The sequence below is a fragment of the Cheilinus undulatus genome, linkage group 5, assembly GCF_018320785.1.
Source record: "Cheilinus undulatus linkage group 5, ASM1832078v1, whole genome shotgun sequence".
In the NCBI taxonomy this organism is placed as follows: Eukaryota; Metazoa; Chordata; class Actinopteri; order Labriformes; family Labridae; genus Cheilinus; species Cheilinus undulatus.
Window position 1 is genome coordinate 36,602,009 of NC_054869.1, and position 17,865 is coordinate 36,619,873.

The 17,865-nt window shown below is 37.6% G+C and overlaps 1 protein-coding gene across 4 annotated transcripts in view; it reads right to left on the bottom strand.

The window, feature by feature from the left end:
• fancc (FA complementation group C) overlaps window positions 1–17,183 on the bottom strand; it is a 61,083-nt gene extending 43,900 nt beyond the window's left edge. For all 4 annotated transcript variants that reach the window (XM_041786527.1, XM_041786526.1, XM_041786523.1 and 1 more), the window contains exons 1-2: window positions 17,044–17,183; window positions 8,730–8,968 (exon numbers count right to left, since the gene is read on the bottom strand). In XM_041786527.1, the coding sequence (XP_041642461.1) occupies window positions 8,730–8,939 (210 nt within the window). In that variant the 5' untranslated portion in view covers window positions 8,940–8,968; window positions 17,044–17,183. The remainder of the gene's footprint in view (window positions 1–8,729; window positions 8,969–17,043) is intronic.
• Between the last annotated feature and the right edge of the window lie 682 nt (window positions 17,184–17,865).

Below are 17,865 nucleotides of genomic sequence, written 5' to 3' on the forward strand. Positions count from 1 at the left end.
ACTCTTAGTATTTTTACATCAGTTTGGGCAAGAATTAAAGCATTTTTTAACTCACTAGATATTTAGTTTATTTGCCATTCTGGAGAAAAAAAAAAAATTGGTAATACCTCCTTTAGTCACAACATTTTAAGGATATCAGTCACTTTGCTGTATCCAAATTTCACAACAATTTAGTAAAGACAAGAATTATTATTATTATTATTATCAATACCACTGTTGAAACTTTTATGTTTGGTGGAAAGACAAAACAACAGTACATTTTAAGCTCAAGTTAGAAAGCTAAAAAGGTCATGAATCCATCTGTTCTATATTTTTTATAGAGCTAAAAATATAAATTCTCACCCTCACAACTTTATCAATTTAAACTTTTGATCAAAATCTGGTTTTCTTCTTGTTGATGTTATGCTTGAACAAATCTTGACATTTTATTTACACTGTGTTCCAAATTATCATGCAAATATGATTCCAATTAAACAAACTTTACTTTTTCAATTAAAGTTTTCAATTGTGCTGCTTCTCCTGTCAGTTCATCAATCCCTGACAGGATTGGTAATCAGGTGAGCCTAACTAAAGGGAAACCACATGAGGAGGTTGTTCCACATTATTAAGCAAGTCACAGCTTTCATGCAATAAAGAAAGATCTTTCTGCAGATGAAAAGTTTGAAATTGTACAGAATCTTGCAAAATGTAAGCACTGGATATTTCACAGAAAATTAAAGGATATCATCATACCAAGAAACGATCTGAGTGTGATTCAGGGCACAGATGGTATATTTAGGAAAGCAGGGCTGCAGTAATAGATTCTTTTTTGCAATCAAGTACTTTATCGATTCTTCTGGAGATTAATCGAGTACTCTAATAATAAATATTGCATTTTTTAAATCAATCACTTTTGCTTGGGGGAGGGGGGTAGCACTAGACAAATGAGAAAATACAGTGGGTCCCTTAAATGGACTACTTGTATGTTAAAAATAGCTATTAAAAGGTTATCTAAACAAAATATCTAAGATAGTTCTGATGGTTACATACATTTATTAAAGTTAAAAGGAAATGAAGTTAAATATTTCCATTAGATTATGCCATGATTTAGGTTTAGGGATCATCTCCCAGGAAATTAGGGCTGCTAATGCTTTCTTTCTTATATTCTAGTTTATTTTTATTTTCACTTTGCCACTATGGTAAAGAGACAATAAACCATTTTAACATCCAGGGTGTTCACTTTAAATTCTTGCAACCACAATTTTGTTTAATCCACTGTGACTTTTTAACCCCATATCTGGTACTGGCAACATATTTCAGCTCAATCAGTGAACTTTATAAAATCCCCTTAAGTCAGCAGACTTAAACTGGCCTGTCTCGTATGGTTGCGCGTAATCTTGGAGATCTGCGCACTTTCACCCATTGAAGGCTTTTTACTCTTTGTAGAAAACTTTATCTTTATTGAAACCTTTTTTACGATGAAACATCACTACACCGTTGGCAAAGTGCTGTATCTGCCATTATTCCACGGCCAGTGGATGCATCAAAAAACGCAGCAGGACGAGTGCCTGTCAACATGCTTCATCAGCTTTCTGTTCCCTCATGATTTTCACACAGTGCAGCGCATCATCTTTACTGCATGTTACATTATAACAACAATGAAAACAAATACATTGTGCCACACAAATAACATTCTGTGTGAAACACAGCACACTGGCGACACAGCACGATGTCCCAGCTTACACCAGAGGTATATATGGATACAGGACTGATTTCAGCAGAGCCTCGAGGCAGATAATTTGCCTCAAGGAATTTTTTTCAGGTATTCGAATTATCTGAGGATTCGTTTCAGCCCTAAAGGAAAATTTCTGTAAAGCGAATTCATCGTATTAAGAGAGCAACAATGAAAATCCACTGATGAGTAGCCAACAAGTATTTGAAGCTTCTGGTTCCTCTGAAGATTCAAGAACCTCTCGATGCAGGATCCTCCTAAAGCTTGCTGATGTGCGTAAAGCTGTATGTGAGCCACCCTTAACCAACGCCCACAAGGAGAAACTATCACAGTGGGCTCAGAAATTCTGTATAGGAAGACTAATTTTGAAACCTTTTTATATTCATTGATGAGTGCCGTGCTACACTGGATGGTCCAGATGGATGGAGTTCTGGATTCTTGGAGGATGGCCACCATGTCCCAACAAGGCTGCAATGTCAGCAAGGAGGTGGTGGAGTGATGTTTTGGGCTGAAATCATGGGAAGTGATTTGGTAGGCTACTTTAAAATGTCTGAAGTCAAAATTACCTCAGCAATTATGTAGTTAGTTCCTAACTGCCCATTTTGTACCATGGTATAAAGAGAAGAACACTGCTTCCTTCCACAATATTGTAGTGTTAGAGAAGCGGGGTCATTCTCTACTGTGGGCTCATGACATCGTGAGCCCACATATTGGCCCAGCCCACATGAAACCAAGCCAGGAAAGAGATGAAATGGCCTAAATCTAGTATTCAGTCTCATGTAGATCTCAGAGTTTTCACATGTTTACAGCAACCATTTTCCAACATTTCTAGAGTGGTAAGACAAAAACTTTGGATTTCACTTTACAGGATCTTTAAAATGAAGCTCTATGAGGGTAGACAGCAGTTTACCTAAAAACAGCAGCTCTGGGAGGCAATTCCGGCATCCTCAAAGGAAATACAGGCAGAAACTAAACACGGACTTACAAGTTCATTGGATGAGAGGGTTATTAAGGTGATATCAAAGAAGAGCTCCAATGCTAATATGTTAAGATGTTTTGAGTAAAATAGCTTTGATTTGAGAAATATTACCTCCTAATCTATACAATAACAACAGGTTTCTGTTTTCAATCCTTTCGAGTTTTGAAATTCTGTTTTGCATAATAATTTGGGAAACTGCATTCTAAGTTATTCTGCAAAAAATGCCAATGTCATCACTGGTGATTTCATCGAATAAAATCCAGATTACAATACAATTGTTGAGGAATGGAAAATCCTATAAACTTTCAATTAAATACACTATTTAGGAAAAAACGAATAAAAACAGTATATTCATAATAATTTGGGACACAGTGTATTGCCTGATAGTAATTTTACTGGGCCGTCCTTGAATGCATCATAACTGTCAGTAAGCTTGTTAAGTGAGCTTGTCCCTTGTCTAATCAGAATTCTCTGTCGGAACAATTTCTTGTGTAATGTAGCAATTCTGAAAAACAAATATCTTTTTATTCACACATTTCATCACAATAACTAAATAGTAGGTAATCAACAAGAACCCTCATGAAAGCATTGGATAAAGCAGGTTAGCTTTAGTTCTGTATCATCAAAAAAGACAAAGACAGAAAAAACTAGTTTCACTCAAGTGGATGAGATCATTATTAATGGGAAGCAGAATGGTAATAGTCCAAGTAGGATTTCTCTAAATGCCCCCTCTGTGCCTCCTACCAACACTACCAAAGCTATCTGGAACACAGCCCTCACACAGCCTGCCCATCAATCCAACACCACATGGGTAATGTTGTGTGTGAGTATACGTGTGTGTTTGTGATGCAACTAAACAGGAATGTTCATAATAAATAAGAGCTTTACTAAAGTGTTGTTACTTAGAAATGCCAATAACAATCAGCACTTCCAACAGAAAGTAATTATCACCAACTATCGGCGCCAAACTTCCCTCACCATTGTCGTCATTGTCCCAAATTGTAAACAATCTTTCGATTAGTGTGTCTTGTCTTGATTAGGGACAGACGTGTTAGACAGAAGTGACTGATTATGTGAAGCCAGCGAAGCAAATGGGACAAGTTTATAGACACCAATGGAGAGCACAGTGAAGAAACACTTCTGTCTCTGACATCACTGAACCACAATCAGAGTGGCCCTAACAGCAAAGTTACTATGGTGAGTACATAAATATACACTGAGAGCAGCCCTGAACGCCTCACCCCCTGCATCCGTCTTATCTCGGACAGCACAAGTTTCCAAACAGTCCCTTTGAGCAGTGGTGTAGCAATGCTGGGGAACAAAATCAAGGTGACTCAACAGCTGGAGGGTGTAAAACTGTTTGGGAAATGCAGTTGCATTCGGGCAAAACTTAAAAAGAAGAAAAAAACACTTCATCAGCCTATCAAAGACCAACGGATAGGTTTGGATTGATCCTCTAATCAAACTCTTAGCAAGAAAGCTCTTAGGTGTAATTCTAATCTCTTTAAGTTATTTTCATTTGCCTCAAAACCAAAACAACCAAAACATACCCACACAGTGGAGCTTTTGTGTAAGGCTTTTCAATCAATATGTTGCTGGCTTTGTGTGGAAGCACACACAAATAGCTAATCAGCCAATCACAAGGCAGCAACTCACTGCATTTAGGCATATAGATGGTCAAGTTGACCTGCTGAAGTTCAAACTGAGCATCAGAAGGGGGAAGAAAGGGGATCTAAGAGACACTGAACATAGCATGGTTGTTGGTGCCAGACAGGCTGGTTGAGTATTTCAGGAACTGCTGGGATTTTCACACACAATCATCTCTAGGGTTCACAGAGAATGGCCAGAAAAAGGGAAAATATCCAGTGAGCGAAAGCTGTATGGAACCGTACCAACTGGGCATCGTTTAAACACCACAGCCTACCTGAGTACTGTTGCTGACCATGTCCATCTCTTTATGACCACAGAGTACCCATCTTCTGATGGCTACTTCCAGCAGGCTAATACACAGCATCACAAAACTCAGATCATCTTAAACTGGCTTCTTAAACATGACAATGAGTTCACTGTACTCCAATGGCCTCCACAGTTACCAGATCTTAATCCAATAGAGCACCTTTGGGATGTGGTGGAATGGGAGATTCACATCATGGATGTGCAGCCAACAAATCTGCAGCAGCTGCGTGATGCTATCACATCAATATGTATCAAAATCTCAGAGGAATGTTTCCAACAACGTGGTGAAACTATGCTCCAAAGAATTTAGGCAGTTCTGAAGGCAAAAGGGGGTCCAACCCAGTATCAGAATCAGAATCTTTATTAATGACCACACAAACAATTTGGTGGAATTTGCTTTCGGTATAGCACTTGAAAAGGACGCTCACATCAACTGTGTCATCACAGAACAGACAAAAACCCGAGACATACAACAGTACAACAAAAGGCATATTTAGTCCATGGCTTGATTGAGTGTTCTTATGGCAGAGGGGATGAAACTGTTTTTGAATCTTACTGACTTGGTTGGCAGAGATCTGTAGCGCCTCCCTGAGGGCATGAGAGTGAACAGGTGATGAAGAGGATGGGAGGGGTCCGAGGTGATTTTGAAGGCTCTTTGTGTGACGTGTCGATGATATAGTGTGTCTATGGATGGGAAGATGACCGATGATTTCGGAGGATTTATCGACAATGCGCTATATTAGAAAGGTGTACCTAGTAAAAGTGGCTGATGAGTATGTTGCTTCTAAAAAGCTCAGATGTTGTTCAGAAGCATGTTATTTCAGATAATTTCATTGCTATGATTATTAAATTCATCTGTAATACAATCCTTCTAATGTTATCAGTATATATATATGATTCAAGAATGTCAAAGCCTGTAGTTAATCAGATTTTTTAATGAATTGACAGCACAAGTCTCAAGTTATGAAAAAAAAACCCTCTGTTTTTAAGTAAAAAAAATGAGATAAAAGTTAAAGTTAGGAGTTGAAAAAGGTAAAAACATGAGATAAAAGTCAAAATCATGACTTTAAAAGGTCAAAATAGGATTTAAAATTTATGAGAAGCTTAAAATATGAAATAAAAAAATCAAAACCTTAATTTTTTTTTGAGATACAAAATTGAATATATAGAGAAAACACTAATTTCTTCCCCAAGTTCCTGACTTTTTATCAAATTATTTTTACATGTTTTTTTTTATGACTTAACAAGGATATTGTAAATCATCAAGGTTAAGTTTACATTTTTATACTGTAGGAAATCTGCAGACCTCATACTGGTGGGCCAGTTATAATAAAAATATCATATGATCTGGTGGGCTGGGTATAACTGCACCACTGGCCGGATTTGGCCCCCGGGCCTTGAGTTTGACACCTGTGGTTTACAGAATGCTGCTAACATTAGCATTGCTAGCAAAGCCAGCCTTTGATTGTCTTTGCATGTAAGTATCCATATCCTTGTGCTGGACGATGTCACTCATTGCTTCAGTTGTATACGAGGATGACACAGCCTTGGTACAACTTCATACCCATTGTCTTGATCAACATAGTGCTAAACTGAAAGAGCATTACACCAGTATGGCAGTATTCATTAAGCACTGCTGCAGGGGCAACAAGTGGGGTAGTGAGGTATGGCCATGTTAGAGCCAAAGCATTTGACTGGGATTTTAGGACTGACATGATAAAAAAGATTTAGTTTAGCTGACAGCTGACAGACAACCAAGGGTTCTAACTCTAACCATTCAGCCAGTTAATCCAGTGCATCCCTAGCTTGAAGTAACAACGTAGCCAGTGGCTGATTCCAATGTTTTTTAATCAGTTCTTTATAATTCTTCAAGTTTGTTTTTCAAATGAGCTACTGCTATGCAATTTATGTATTTAAATTGTTCTTAGCCCCTCCTGAAATGTCACTGGATCAAACAGCATTCTGCTGATCTTTCCCAGAGATAATGTCAACAAACTGCACACATTTTATTTCACATATGACCATGACAACAACCAGAGTTCAGACTCCAACTGGTCACTTCTTCAACCCCAAAAAATCCTCTGTGAAAACAGCAGTTTAGTGTACCAGCTGGCCAGCATTCAACTGATGCAACAGATAAGCAGTTGTTGATCAGATAAGCTACTGACAACACTGAATGCTAATCTATCTGCTGATTGGCTGATGTCTAACCATAGTGTAAAAATCAGCAGATACAGATGATCAACCATTAAGTGGAAGCAAAAACGTGTTGAAGGCTGTGACACACTCTGAAAGGCTGTTTGTGTTTCAAAAGAACAACTAAGATACCAAAAGCCATGGTTTCTTGTAAGCATTTTAATCTTTAATATCGATTAGAAAAGCTGGACGTAAGCAGCAAATTTCCAGTTTTACCTTAAGTTTTTATTTCTTGAAGAGTTTTGTCCTTTCATCCATCAGTACATACTTACATACAGGACAATGGAAACATTTCTGTGGAGTTATTTCTGACGTACTGATTATTTAGTGACAGACTGGTTTAAACAAAGTGAAATTAAGCAAAACTCTTTCGCGGTCTGTCTGCAAATGCTCTGAAGGCCAACTTTCCACAGAGCTGTCAAATGCACGGCTGCACCCGGAGGGGAGATTCTGCTCTATAAATACAGAGAGCCATTATCAGCACCTTTCTGTCATCATCTTATTTCAGAAAGTAAGAATGATAGTCTAATTGTCTCTGAAACAGTAAACACCTGCCAAACAGCATTAGCGTCTAGACAGCTAAGCTTTATTCTTGGGTTTGACATTGTGAGCTTAGGTAAACTGTTTATTTGTCTAAACCCAGCACATGGAAACATAATTGAGTTCATATTCCTGTTGTTTTCTAAATTTAATGTCATGCAAAATGTTTGCAGTCTACCTAATAATTGTGATCAGGTAATCATGTTATAATTTTGACAAGCCTTCTTGGCTTTAATGTTAAATGTTGAGATCCTTCACTTTTCCAGTCAGTTGTGGCCCAAGTAAAACATAATAATTGGGACTATTTCTCATTTTTGTGCGAAACCAAAAGAAAGTTGTTAAGTCATCAAAGGATGCAAAATGCTGCCAAGAAGCAGGATATCCTCATCTGTTTTTTATGAGATCACTGCCAGTAAAAAGGATTTCAAGCCAATTAAACTATACCATTCTCTCTTCCTTTGTATCGGCTCCATCATCCTACACATGCTGAAATGTCTGCATGACATACACTCTGAGTTATGCTATCACAGAAGGACATAGACAGATATAAATAATGGCCAGACAGTGCTGGATCTATAAAAATGTATGGATTGTTGCCCAAATAAAGATAAAGTAATAAGTAGGACCGTCAGAGAGACATTTAGACTCCTTCTAACTGTCAAAGTGTTACAGCAAAACATATGGCATAGGAAGAAGCACAAATTAAAAGCAGCAAACGCAACCAGACTGTAAAGATAATATGAAAAATATTTCATAGAGTACATTATGTGAGGAAAAAAGTGGTTGTAAAATGCAGCAAAGACAGAAAGAGACAGAGAGTTCTGAAGCTAGAGGCTGGAGTCAACATCGAATTAACACTGAGATCTCACAGCCCTGCACCCCTCCTGTCCTCTGCCTCCTTCTTAAATTTGCTGGACCTGATATAGGGATACATTAGGTTAGCGCCGAAGGTCCCAATGCGGCTATTACCTGACTAACTCAACACTGTAGCGCTGCCAGACAGCCTCTGCACAGCACAGAGCTGCCTCTGTTAGTACGATCCTTCCAACGCTGGACTTTCTGTTCATGCTTTGGCTCTGACAAAGACTAAGCATGTGCATGGTTGGGTGTGTGTGAGTGTGTACTGGACATGCTGGTGTTTAAATTAACTTAGTGCTTCATTAATCAGACAGCTGTTTTGCCAAACTGATTAATTAATATTAGGTAAGGTGTGTCAACTCTGTCAGATGTAAAGGAACTAAATGAAGAGGAAGGATTATTTCAATTTGTCAAGAGTAGAAAACATGAGGCCTTCTGCATTACAACAAAGTTAAAAGAAATGATCTAAAGGGTTTTATAATAGCTCACCATGCTGTTGACATGTATGAGGAGTTGCTGAAGGAAATCCCTCAGTCTGTTTAAGTGCAGGCAGGTGTCTTTCTGAGTGTCTGGGCTGTCAGCCTGGCCCCATGCCACTGCTTTGTCCAGCCAAAACTGCATCTGCTGGATGTTCAGAAGAGGCTCCTCGGCTGTTTGTTGGAGCTGGGTCTGTGGCTTCAGCTGAGATATTTTCTGCATGTTCAGGTGAGTGTTTTTAGGAACTCCTCCTAAGCAAAACAAAAGACAAAACCGTAGTGAATCCCTGAAGATTAGACTGGAAAACAAAAACACATTATCATCTATTTTAAGTCATCTTCACTTTCAGCCAACTGGGAATGTGCCGTTTCAGTTCTTTTTAAAATGTAATCTTAACATAAAATAAAATTTTCTGACATTTTTAGCATCCTCCCACACATTGCAAAGAAAGTAAAGTTTTCCAAAGATTTTTTAATTATGGTGGATCAATCTGCACAACACAAGAAAAGCTCTCTACCACAAGGAGTTTTAATACGAAAGTTAAAGGACAAAGGCTTGTATACCATCAAATACATCTACCAAGCCATTATCTATACTGCTTCTCCAGTTTGGGGTCACAGGGCTTGGTTCTTAGGAGCCTCCAATCTGCTGAGTATGTCTTTCAGTGTTAGAAAGCCAGGGCATGCATCACACATGCATGCATCTCATGCATGCATTTGGAGAATATGCAAGCTCTACAATAGAGAGCACCTATTCCAATGAGGTTCTGAACCAGGAATCTTCTTTTTGTGATGCAACATGACTAATCACAGTACCACCATGCAAATCCAATCAAATACATTTGAGATGCAGTGTCACCTCCAGATTATGTAAAATATACCTTTACAAACAAAACTGGACAAACTACATCAGCCAATACTCTCAGTAGTGCTGCCCCAAATAGCTGGCACAAGTCTAAATACCAAAAGTGGATTAAAGATTCTTATTTGTCTGACTTTTCTCAGCACCATTTGTCGCTAGTTAGTATGTTCACATTTGTTAGAAATCACCACCCAGGGCAAAGCTATATGAGTAAGCCAACAGGAACCTTTAGGCTCCCAACCTTGGCTCACTGGACAGAAGCAGTGAGGGGACGATGTAGCAAGTCTTATTTCTTAGTGGTTTTCTGGACATTGTCATTAACCAGTGGCTAGTAGGGGTGGGACGAGATCTCCAGGGTTTAAATGCATAATAAGTTCATCATAATGGTCCAAAATGATCCAATGCTGCTGCTGGAAACCTGTGCAGTCACCGGGAGGAGAATACAGCATTTATTTAGTTGGTTTATGTGTGCAGACTCCCTCATAGTGCAGGTATCTGTGACTTTGTAACTTTGATTCAGTCGCTGCGTCGTTATGTATTCATTTTCATCTCACGGTCTGTCAGCCACACATACTTTAGCTGTTGGCTGTGCATATCATCAATCAGAAGCTGAAAATGTGTAGCACAATGCGCCGTTGCAAAACGCAATGGTCTACTTAGCAAAACAAACTCTGTTTGAGTGCCATGGAGTCCACTGTTACCTCCAAAAACTGAAGTTATAGCTCCAGTTAAACCCGCCCTCTTTGTTGTCTGACAGCAGACAGAGCAGAGACACACACTCGCTCACCAATGCACACATATTAACACACACACTCATCTCTGCGTCATGTCCAACACTGTCAAAGCTCATATGAGAAAAAAAAGACCACAAAACGATAAAATAATCTATTTCTCTAAATTACAGGAGACATATTATTGACAGAAAGATTTCTTTTGAGTGTTTTAAATATGGATATACTTAAAGGGGATGAGAAATAGTTTGATTTCACTGATGCAGCTCTTTATATTTAGATATGTTTTAAACAGTGTTTTAAGTACTTTCAAAATAATCTAAATGCTTTCTTATTATTGTAATTGTTTCAGTGAGTGCAGAATGTAGTAAAGTAAAGATATGGTAGACTATGAGAATGAAAGGTTTAGGCTAATTTGAAGAGCATGAAAATGTACAGTGTGAGTCAGAGTTAGATAAGACAAACTGTGTGTAAGCACTGACAGCATATTCAGCACAAGAGGAGTCAGTGTTAACATTTCTGAATAGACCTGAATGCAATTATGACTTGTAGCTGAATAAAGGACATATTATCCCCACATCGTATTTTTTTCCAAAATCAAGAAAAGTGTAATATCTCGAGTCGTCTCGTGGGCCCAAATCTCGTCTCATCTCATCTTGTGAGATAAGAGTGTCATCACACCCCTAGTGGCTAGGTTCCTGATAGTTTAGAGATAGGGTATGGAGTTTGGACCAAGCTGCAACCTCCGTTCCTGAAAATGAAGCCAATGCGGAAGTGCAAAAAATTGCAATACAGCAAGTGTCCATTTGAGGCTGGCTGCAGGAACACCAGAAGTCCCGTCTGAACACATTAAAAAGCTGTTTTTTACACAAGAAATAAACTGATTTAAAGCCTGGTTCAAACACCAAACGTGTCTCATTAGCTAATGTCTTCATGCGCTCTCACTGTACAGGGGTGAACCATTTCACATGGTTTAGATTATATTTAGGAAAGACCTCACTGTGAACTGATTGGCGTGTCTCATTTGATTGACAGATAGCTCGACAGGGAGAAGCTATGTTTCTGTCAACCAGAATGCTAGCTAGCTGGCTGACAGGAAGTCAAGCTTAGTGGGCGGGCCGTTAGATTGATCAAAAGTTTGGTTAAGACCGCGATTTCAATACAGAAGCCACCTCGGTTTGGCTTCAAGAGCTGTTCTTTCTACAGTATATGGTTTTGGCAGGAGCAGAGATGCTGTTCCTTCGCTGGGGAGAGGGATATCTAGGCTGATTTGCTTGGACTACTACCACTGCAACCCAACCCTGATAATAGTGAAAACAAAAAGGATGGATGAAACTTTATTTCATAAACATACAACAACTAATCAGCTAAACACTTGCATGAAGGGCTACAAGAAAGAAATCTTGGGACAGCCCTAAAATCAGCCTGCCAATGCATCTGTGGGCTCTACTTTATATGGCTCATGGGTGGCCCACATCTTCCCTTATTTTCCATTACAGCAGAATAATAATGTAGAAAATTGAAGGTTATGATAAGTGGAAAATTTATTGAGGCATAGGTAGTTCATCTGGTTATGTTAAGATCTTATTATCACCATCTAAGCCTCAAACATTTAAGCTGCAGGCAATCAAACCTTTCACATGAAAAACATTCATGGAGGCCTACTGAGAAATAAACAGAACATTCTTCACCTTTATGATGCTGGAGGTAAAATCGTGGGGGGTGCAGATCACAGGAGGTGTGTAGAGAAGTGTAACATGAATGTGTAAAGCCTGAGAACAGTGTATGTGTGCATGTGTATTTGTTGTTTTTTGCCATAATGACAGGTCTGTGTAAGACACCACAGGGTTGTGTTTTATGATCACCTCACTGCACACAATTTGTTTAATGTCTTGCCATCATCTCTGCTGGAAAGCCCCTATGGCCCACTGATGTGAATATATACATACTCATTTTCAAGGGGGACAAAAAACCTAACCAAATTAGGAACAAACACCTCTTGTTGACTTGTGTATAGGGCTCAGTTTTCATTAAAACAGAGTTGGAAAGAATCCAGCGGCTCGGTCTCAGTCTTACCCACAGTCTTCATCAACCGTAGACAGTTAAAGTCAGGCACAGATAATGGATCGATGTGCGTGCCAACTTATGCCACACGAGCAAAAAAATATGTACATGCTGTACACATTCTGGAGCAGGAACAAGATGTGACTGGTCAAATATTATCTTTGAAGATTAGTTAAACTAAGCTTGTTTACTTTGGGTCAGGGCAAGTTTGCAGTTCCAATTATGAGATTGTTGACATTATTTCAATGTAATCAAATCAGTTAAACATCACCTTCTACAAATTTACCTCTGTGTGCTACAGCGCATTTAAGAATATCTGACTTAATGAAATAGATGTAAAGGTTGTAGCAAAAAACACTCGTAAATTGGAGATTTATGGCACACTGATTTGCAAGATACTTGTGCTCTAATGGAAAGAGAAGCACTCAGTTAAGAGACCTGTGATCTCTTATGCCCTCATGTGCTACTAACAAGACACATAACTTACTACATGGCCCTTAGCTGCATAGCCGCCTTGAACAGGCCCAGGCTCTGTACATTTGAGCTCCAGGTACTGACAATGCTGTTACTAACTTTCCCTTTCACATGGCCCCTCACGGCCCCCCGACGTAACTATGCAGACCGATAGGCAGCAAGAGCCAGGACATAACCGAGGTTGTCAAGCAGGAACTTCCCTTCACAGGTGTTTCATTCGACTAGTCCCTCACTTCAGAGAGGCCAGACAGTGAGCTCCAGCGTCCCAGAGCCACCCCAGCCATGCTACCTCCAACCACACCATACCAACACGAAGACCTCCTTTATCTTACCTATTCTGCCACATGGCCCTTAGTTAACACATAAGTTTACCCCGGAGGTCAGCCTGAAAAATTTGGACTGTTTGTCCATTATTTAATAACTTTGTTACCACAATCTGACACTTGTCATGAATTATCATGCAACTAGGCATCTATTCACATTTGTTTATAAAGAATAAAGCAAATTAATAAGGGATATATGATATTATCAGCATGATATCAGCATCAGCAGATATGTGTCAAAAGATATGTGCATTTCTGCTGATAGGGGAGACTGGGGACAGCTGCAACAAGGGACGGTTGCAACAAGCCTTGTTTCTCAAATCAGAAACATGCTAGAGTGATGACACTCACACTGCACATGCTCAGTTTGACCCTCTGCCCACCAAGAAGAGATAGGCCATATTGAGCATCTGGTCCTGCTTGTATCAAGACAAAGTTGTTTTGGGGGTATGAAAGTAGCTTTTTTCATGAACTGTATTTCTGTCATACTGTCCTGATATTTTGTATGAATTAATCCAAACTTACCTAGTTTGAGTCATCGTTTTGTTGACTTGTCAGTGACATGATTAGCATGTGTCAATGTCAGTGTGGCTAGCTAGCGCATGATGTTTTGTCATGACTGGTACCATGGGGACGGTTGCAACTGTTACAACCGTCCCCATGCTAATCAGGCTAGTCATATCAAACAACACAGACCACACAGTACCTCTGAAGATTTTTAGTTCAAAATAGGCAAAATGCATATATTTCATTGCTCATGATAAACAGAACAGCCAATCATATTATAAGACAATGAGAATTCCCATTCTTGTTGATTCTTTCTGGGAGCCAGCAGAATTGCTCTGGAATCTGCAGAATTGTTCAGGAGTTGGTGGAACTGTTGGGGAGAGGCGAGTGTTGTGCTCTTATTTCGTAATTATTTGTGTACCTTTAACAAAACTCAAAATCAAAGTTCATAGTCACTGGAGTTTTAAATCCATTTGAATTTTGTTCACTAATAATATGTTTAATAAATGTTTTTTGTATTGCAAATCATTCCATTCTTTTTGTCCCACACTGAAATATTGAGTTTTTATAGCTTCTGTAACATCTGCACATTGACTCAAGGTAGGCCTATGTTTTACACAAAACAAAACTTATTAAATATATTATACTTTATTGTAGGAATACTAATGCTTATTGAGACAAAAAGCAGAAGTTAATTAGTGAAATTTAATATTTTTTTAATATGTTGCAACTGTCCCTGATCCGTGTTGCAACTGTCCCCAGGTTCGGGGTCAGTTGCAACATCTGAATTCCTTTATTTAACTAAATATTTTGATTGATACGTCATATGTAGCCATCTTTAAATCATATGGGTAATTAGCAGACACATGTAAGTTTAATATGTAAAGATTTGGTGTGCCTAGTCCAAATAGTCTCTGAGTAACTAAGAGTAATGTAAAAAGTGTTGCAACTGTCCCCAGCATCCCCTATATATATATATATATATATATATATATATATACATATATATATATACACACATATATATATATGTATATATATATATACATATATATATATACACATATATATATGTATATATATATATATACATATATACACATATATATACATATATACATATATATACACATATATATACATATATACATATATATATACACATATATGTATATATGTATATATATGTATATATATGTATATATATATGTATATATATGTATATATGTATATATATATGTATATATATGTATATATATATATATATATATCTCATCTGTAAATATTAGCTGTGTGTACAAATAGAGGTTCAGGCAGAACCAATAAACCTACATCATCTACATTTATTCCGAAGGACAAAAGTATGTTTCTTTGGTCATCCTTAAACTTTAAAGTGTGCTTTAGGGGTTTCAGTTTTAAGTCTGAACTGTATTTTTATACTAGTAATAGCATCGATAATGTTATCAGCTTAGATTAATTTGTAAATACTGACTTATCAGATATCAGCAAAAACCCATATCAAGCATCTCTAAAATTTACCTTTTTAAATGAATCATAAATTTTGTTAATTTTGTCGGCTAAAACTGACTAAAAATGTTTGTTCACTACCCTTTTTCCATGAGGAAGACTAGACTAAGACAGGCCAAAAACAGATCTTTGATGACTTAAACTGACAAAAAGTAAAATTAGTTTTTGTAAAGATGACTGAAACTACTCAAAAATGTAATGTAGTTTTCATCAGACATTCAAAATCCATGATATTTCTCCATTGTGGGTAAATCTGTCAAAATACTATTCATCTGTAGCTATTCTGTAGAAACCAGGGAGCTCAGGTTTGGAAGAGTGCATAAAACACACTACCATGATTTTATACCTGAGTTAGGCAAGAGAATAATTTTTGGACAGAAAGTAAAGACTAAAATGTGAGGAGTTTTTATGGACTAAAAATAGAATAAAATAATTTGAGCTCTTGTTGACAAAAACTAAACTAAAACTTATAAAGGGTAGAAATGACTAAAACGGGACTTAAACCTCAAAGCACTTGATACTAAAATTCAAAACAGCTGTCAAAACCAAATTCATTCAACCCAGATGAACATTGATTTTCTAGTCAGCAAGACTGTGTGCATAATGACCATTGTCAAAGTCATAAAAGGGGGAAAAATATTGGTGTTTTGGTTTAGTATTTGGGTTTGTTTATATTACAATGACTATTCTCTATGTTACTTGTTAGTGACAATGTTATGCTGTTAGATCTGCACTTGTAGCCTACAGCATAATTTGTAAATATGTGCCGATATATCTTTTGAAATGGTTTATTTATATTTTTGTGTTTGGAAATGGCAAAAAAAATGTCAAGCACAAGAAGTGAAAACAGGAAATTTAAGGCTCTCATGGTTAGAAAATGGCCATACTGGAGGAAGATTTTCAAAATATTTGATTTGAATAGTCTAATTTTCTGTAGATCAACTAATCCCATTTTGGCTGGTTTATCAATGTGGCTCATCCCTGCTTCCAAATTTGAAGGTTAAGGACATCCAAGCGGGCTAATAAATCAGCAAACTGAGATATCCACTGTGTAGTGGTACAATACAGCAACCCCAAGCCCAAGTTTTGATCTGAAAATGTCCAGTATGTTTCATTTTGTACCCTGAAAAAATAACTGCTGGAAATTTTCATTTTTGACTGCATTTCTCTCACTTCACTTTCTTTTAATGTTATAACACTGAAATAGACATAACATCAGAACCGAACAAATAACGGGCAAAGTGAAGATTGAAGAAATCAAATAAATCCTATGTGTTGTATAATTATATACTGTAGTGTATATGAAGCCCGAATAGCCATTACATGATGTGGTTTTAATAGCAAATGGTTTCCGTGAGTAGAAAATCATACAGATACAGCAAACAAAAATAAATACCTAATGAAAATAACGGTTGGTGGTTGCTGAATTGTTGCACACATTTTTATCATCGTGAAATAAAAAAATACAGAGACGCAGCTTTCTCCTCATTGATGCCATCAGAAGTTAACATACCGTATTTACCTGAGTTTGCTTGGTATACCTAATTACCTTTGTAATATGTTTAGGTGTAACTACTCAACTAGACCACAGGATGCCAGTATTTCATTCACTCTACAGGTAGCCTCAACGTCGAGAAAATGTGTAAGTTGATTTTTAAGGCATTAAATACCCGTGTAATAAAACTTACAAGTGTCTGACACTGACATTACGACTCCACGACACATCACTAGTAAACTCCTATTCCTAGCTATCGGTAATTCAGTTATTAGCTCGTTAGCATGTTAACTATCTTCACGCCGTATGAATTTTCCCTACAGAAGCTTTAAATGCAGACTTACGTGTTTTCAAGACGTGGAGACATCAAACTTAAACCTTCACCGGACAGAAATATGCAAAAGACATTCATTTGGTATGTGTTCTGACAAGAAGACAAACTTTTCATCTCGCGAAGTAAACAAACTGAAATTCCCTCTTCTCTTCCAGTTCCGCGTATGAAAGAAGACGATTGGCTCACAGTGCGTCATCTACTCCCGTTCTCCTCGCAACGCCTGCTGGGAAATTGAGTCATCTTGCTGTGTGAATGGCAGTAGGGGGAGGAAATAACGATAATATGGGCTGTAGTTAACCCTCGCTCCCTTGCAATTTTAAGCATGGTTGAGGTCAGTATGTCCAGAAATTGGACATGCAGATAAGTGTTAATAAAATAATCATTTTTCAACATTTTGTTTTTACTTTCACTGCCTCAAATCTCTTCAACAACTTCAACCCTGATCACTAAAACAAAAACAAAAACAAAAACAAAAAAACAAAACAGAACAAAACAACAAAAAACCAAAAACAAACGAACAAAAAAAAAAAATCAATTTTACACACTTTTTATGACAGTTATTGTACACCATGTCACTGTTATTTTTTATGGTAAAAAAAAACACACACACACACACACACACACACACACACACCCCCCCACACCTCCACACACACACACACACAAACATATTTCCCACATAAAATGATCTAGATAAAAAAAAAAAATTCAATAAATACAGTCTGGATCATGTCAGTGATGAGTAGTGAAATTGATTTTGATGCATTGAATTTTTTTTGTAGTGCCAAATTCCTTTCTTTGGTTCCATCTGTCATTGTATGTCCATACTCTG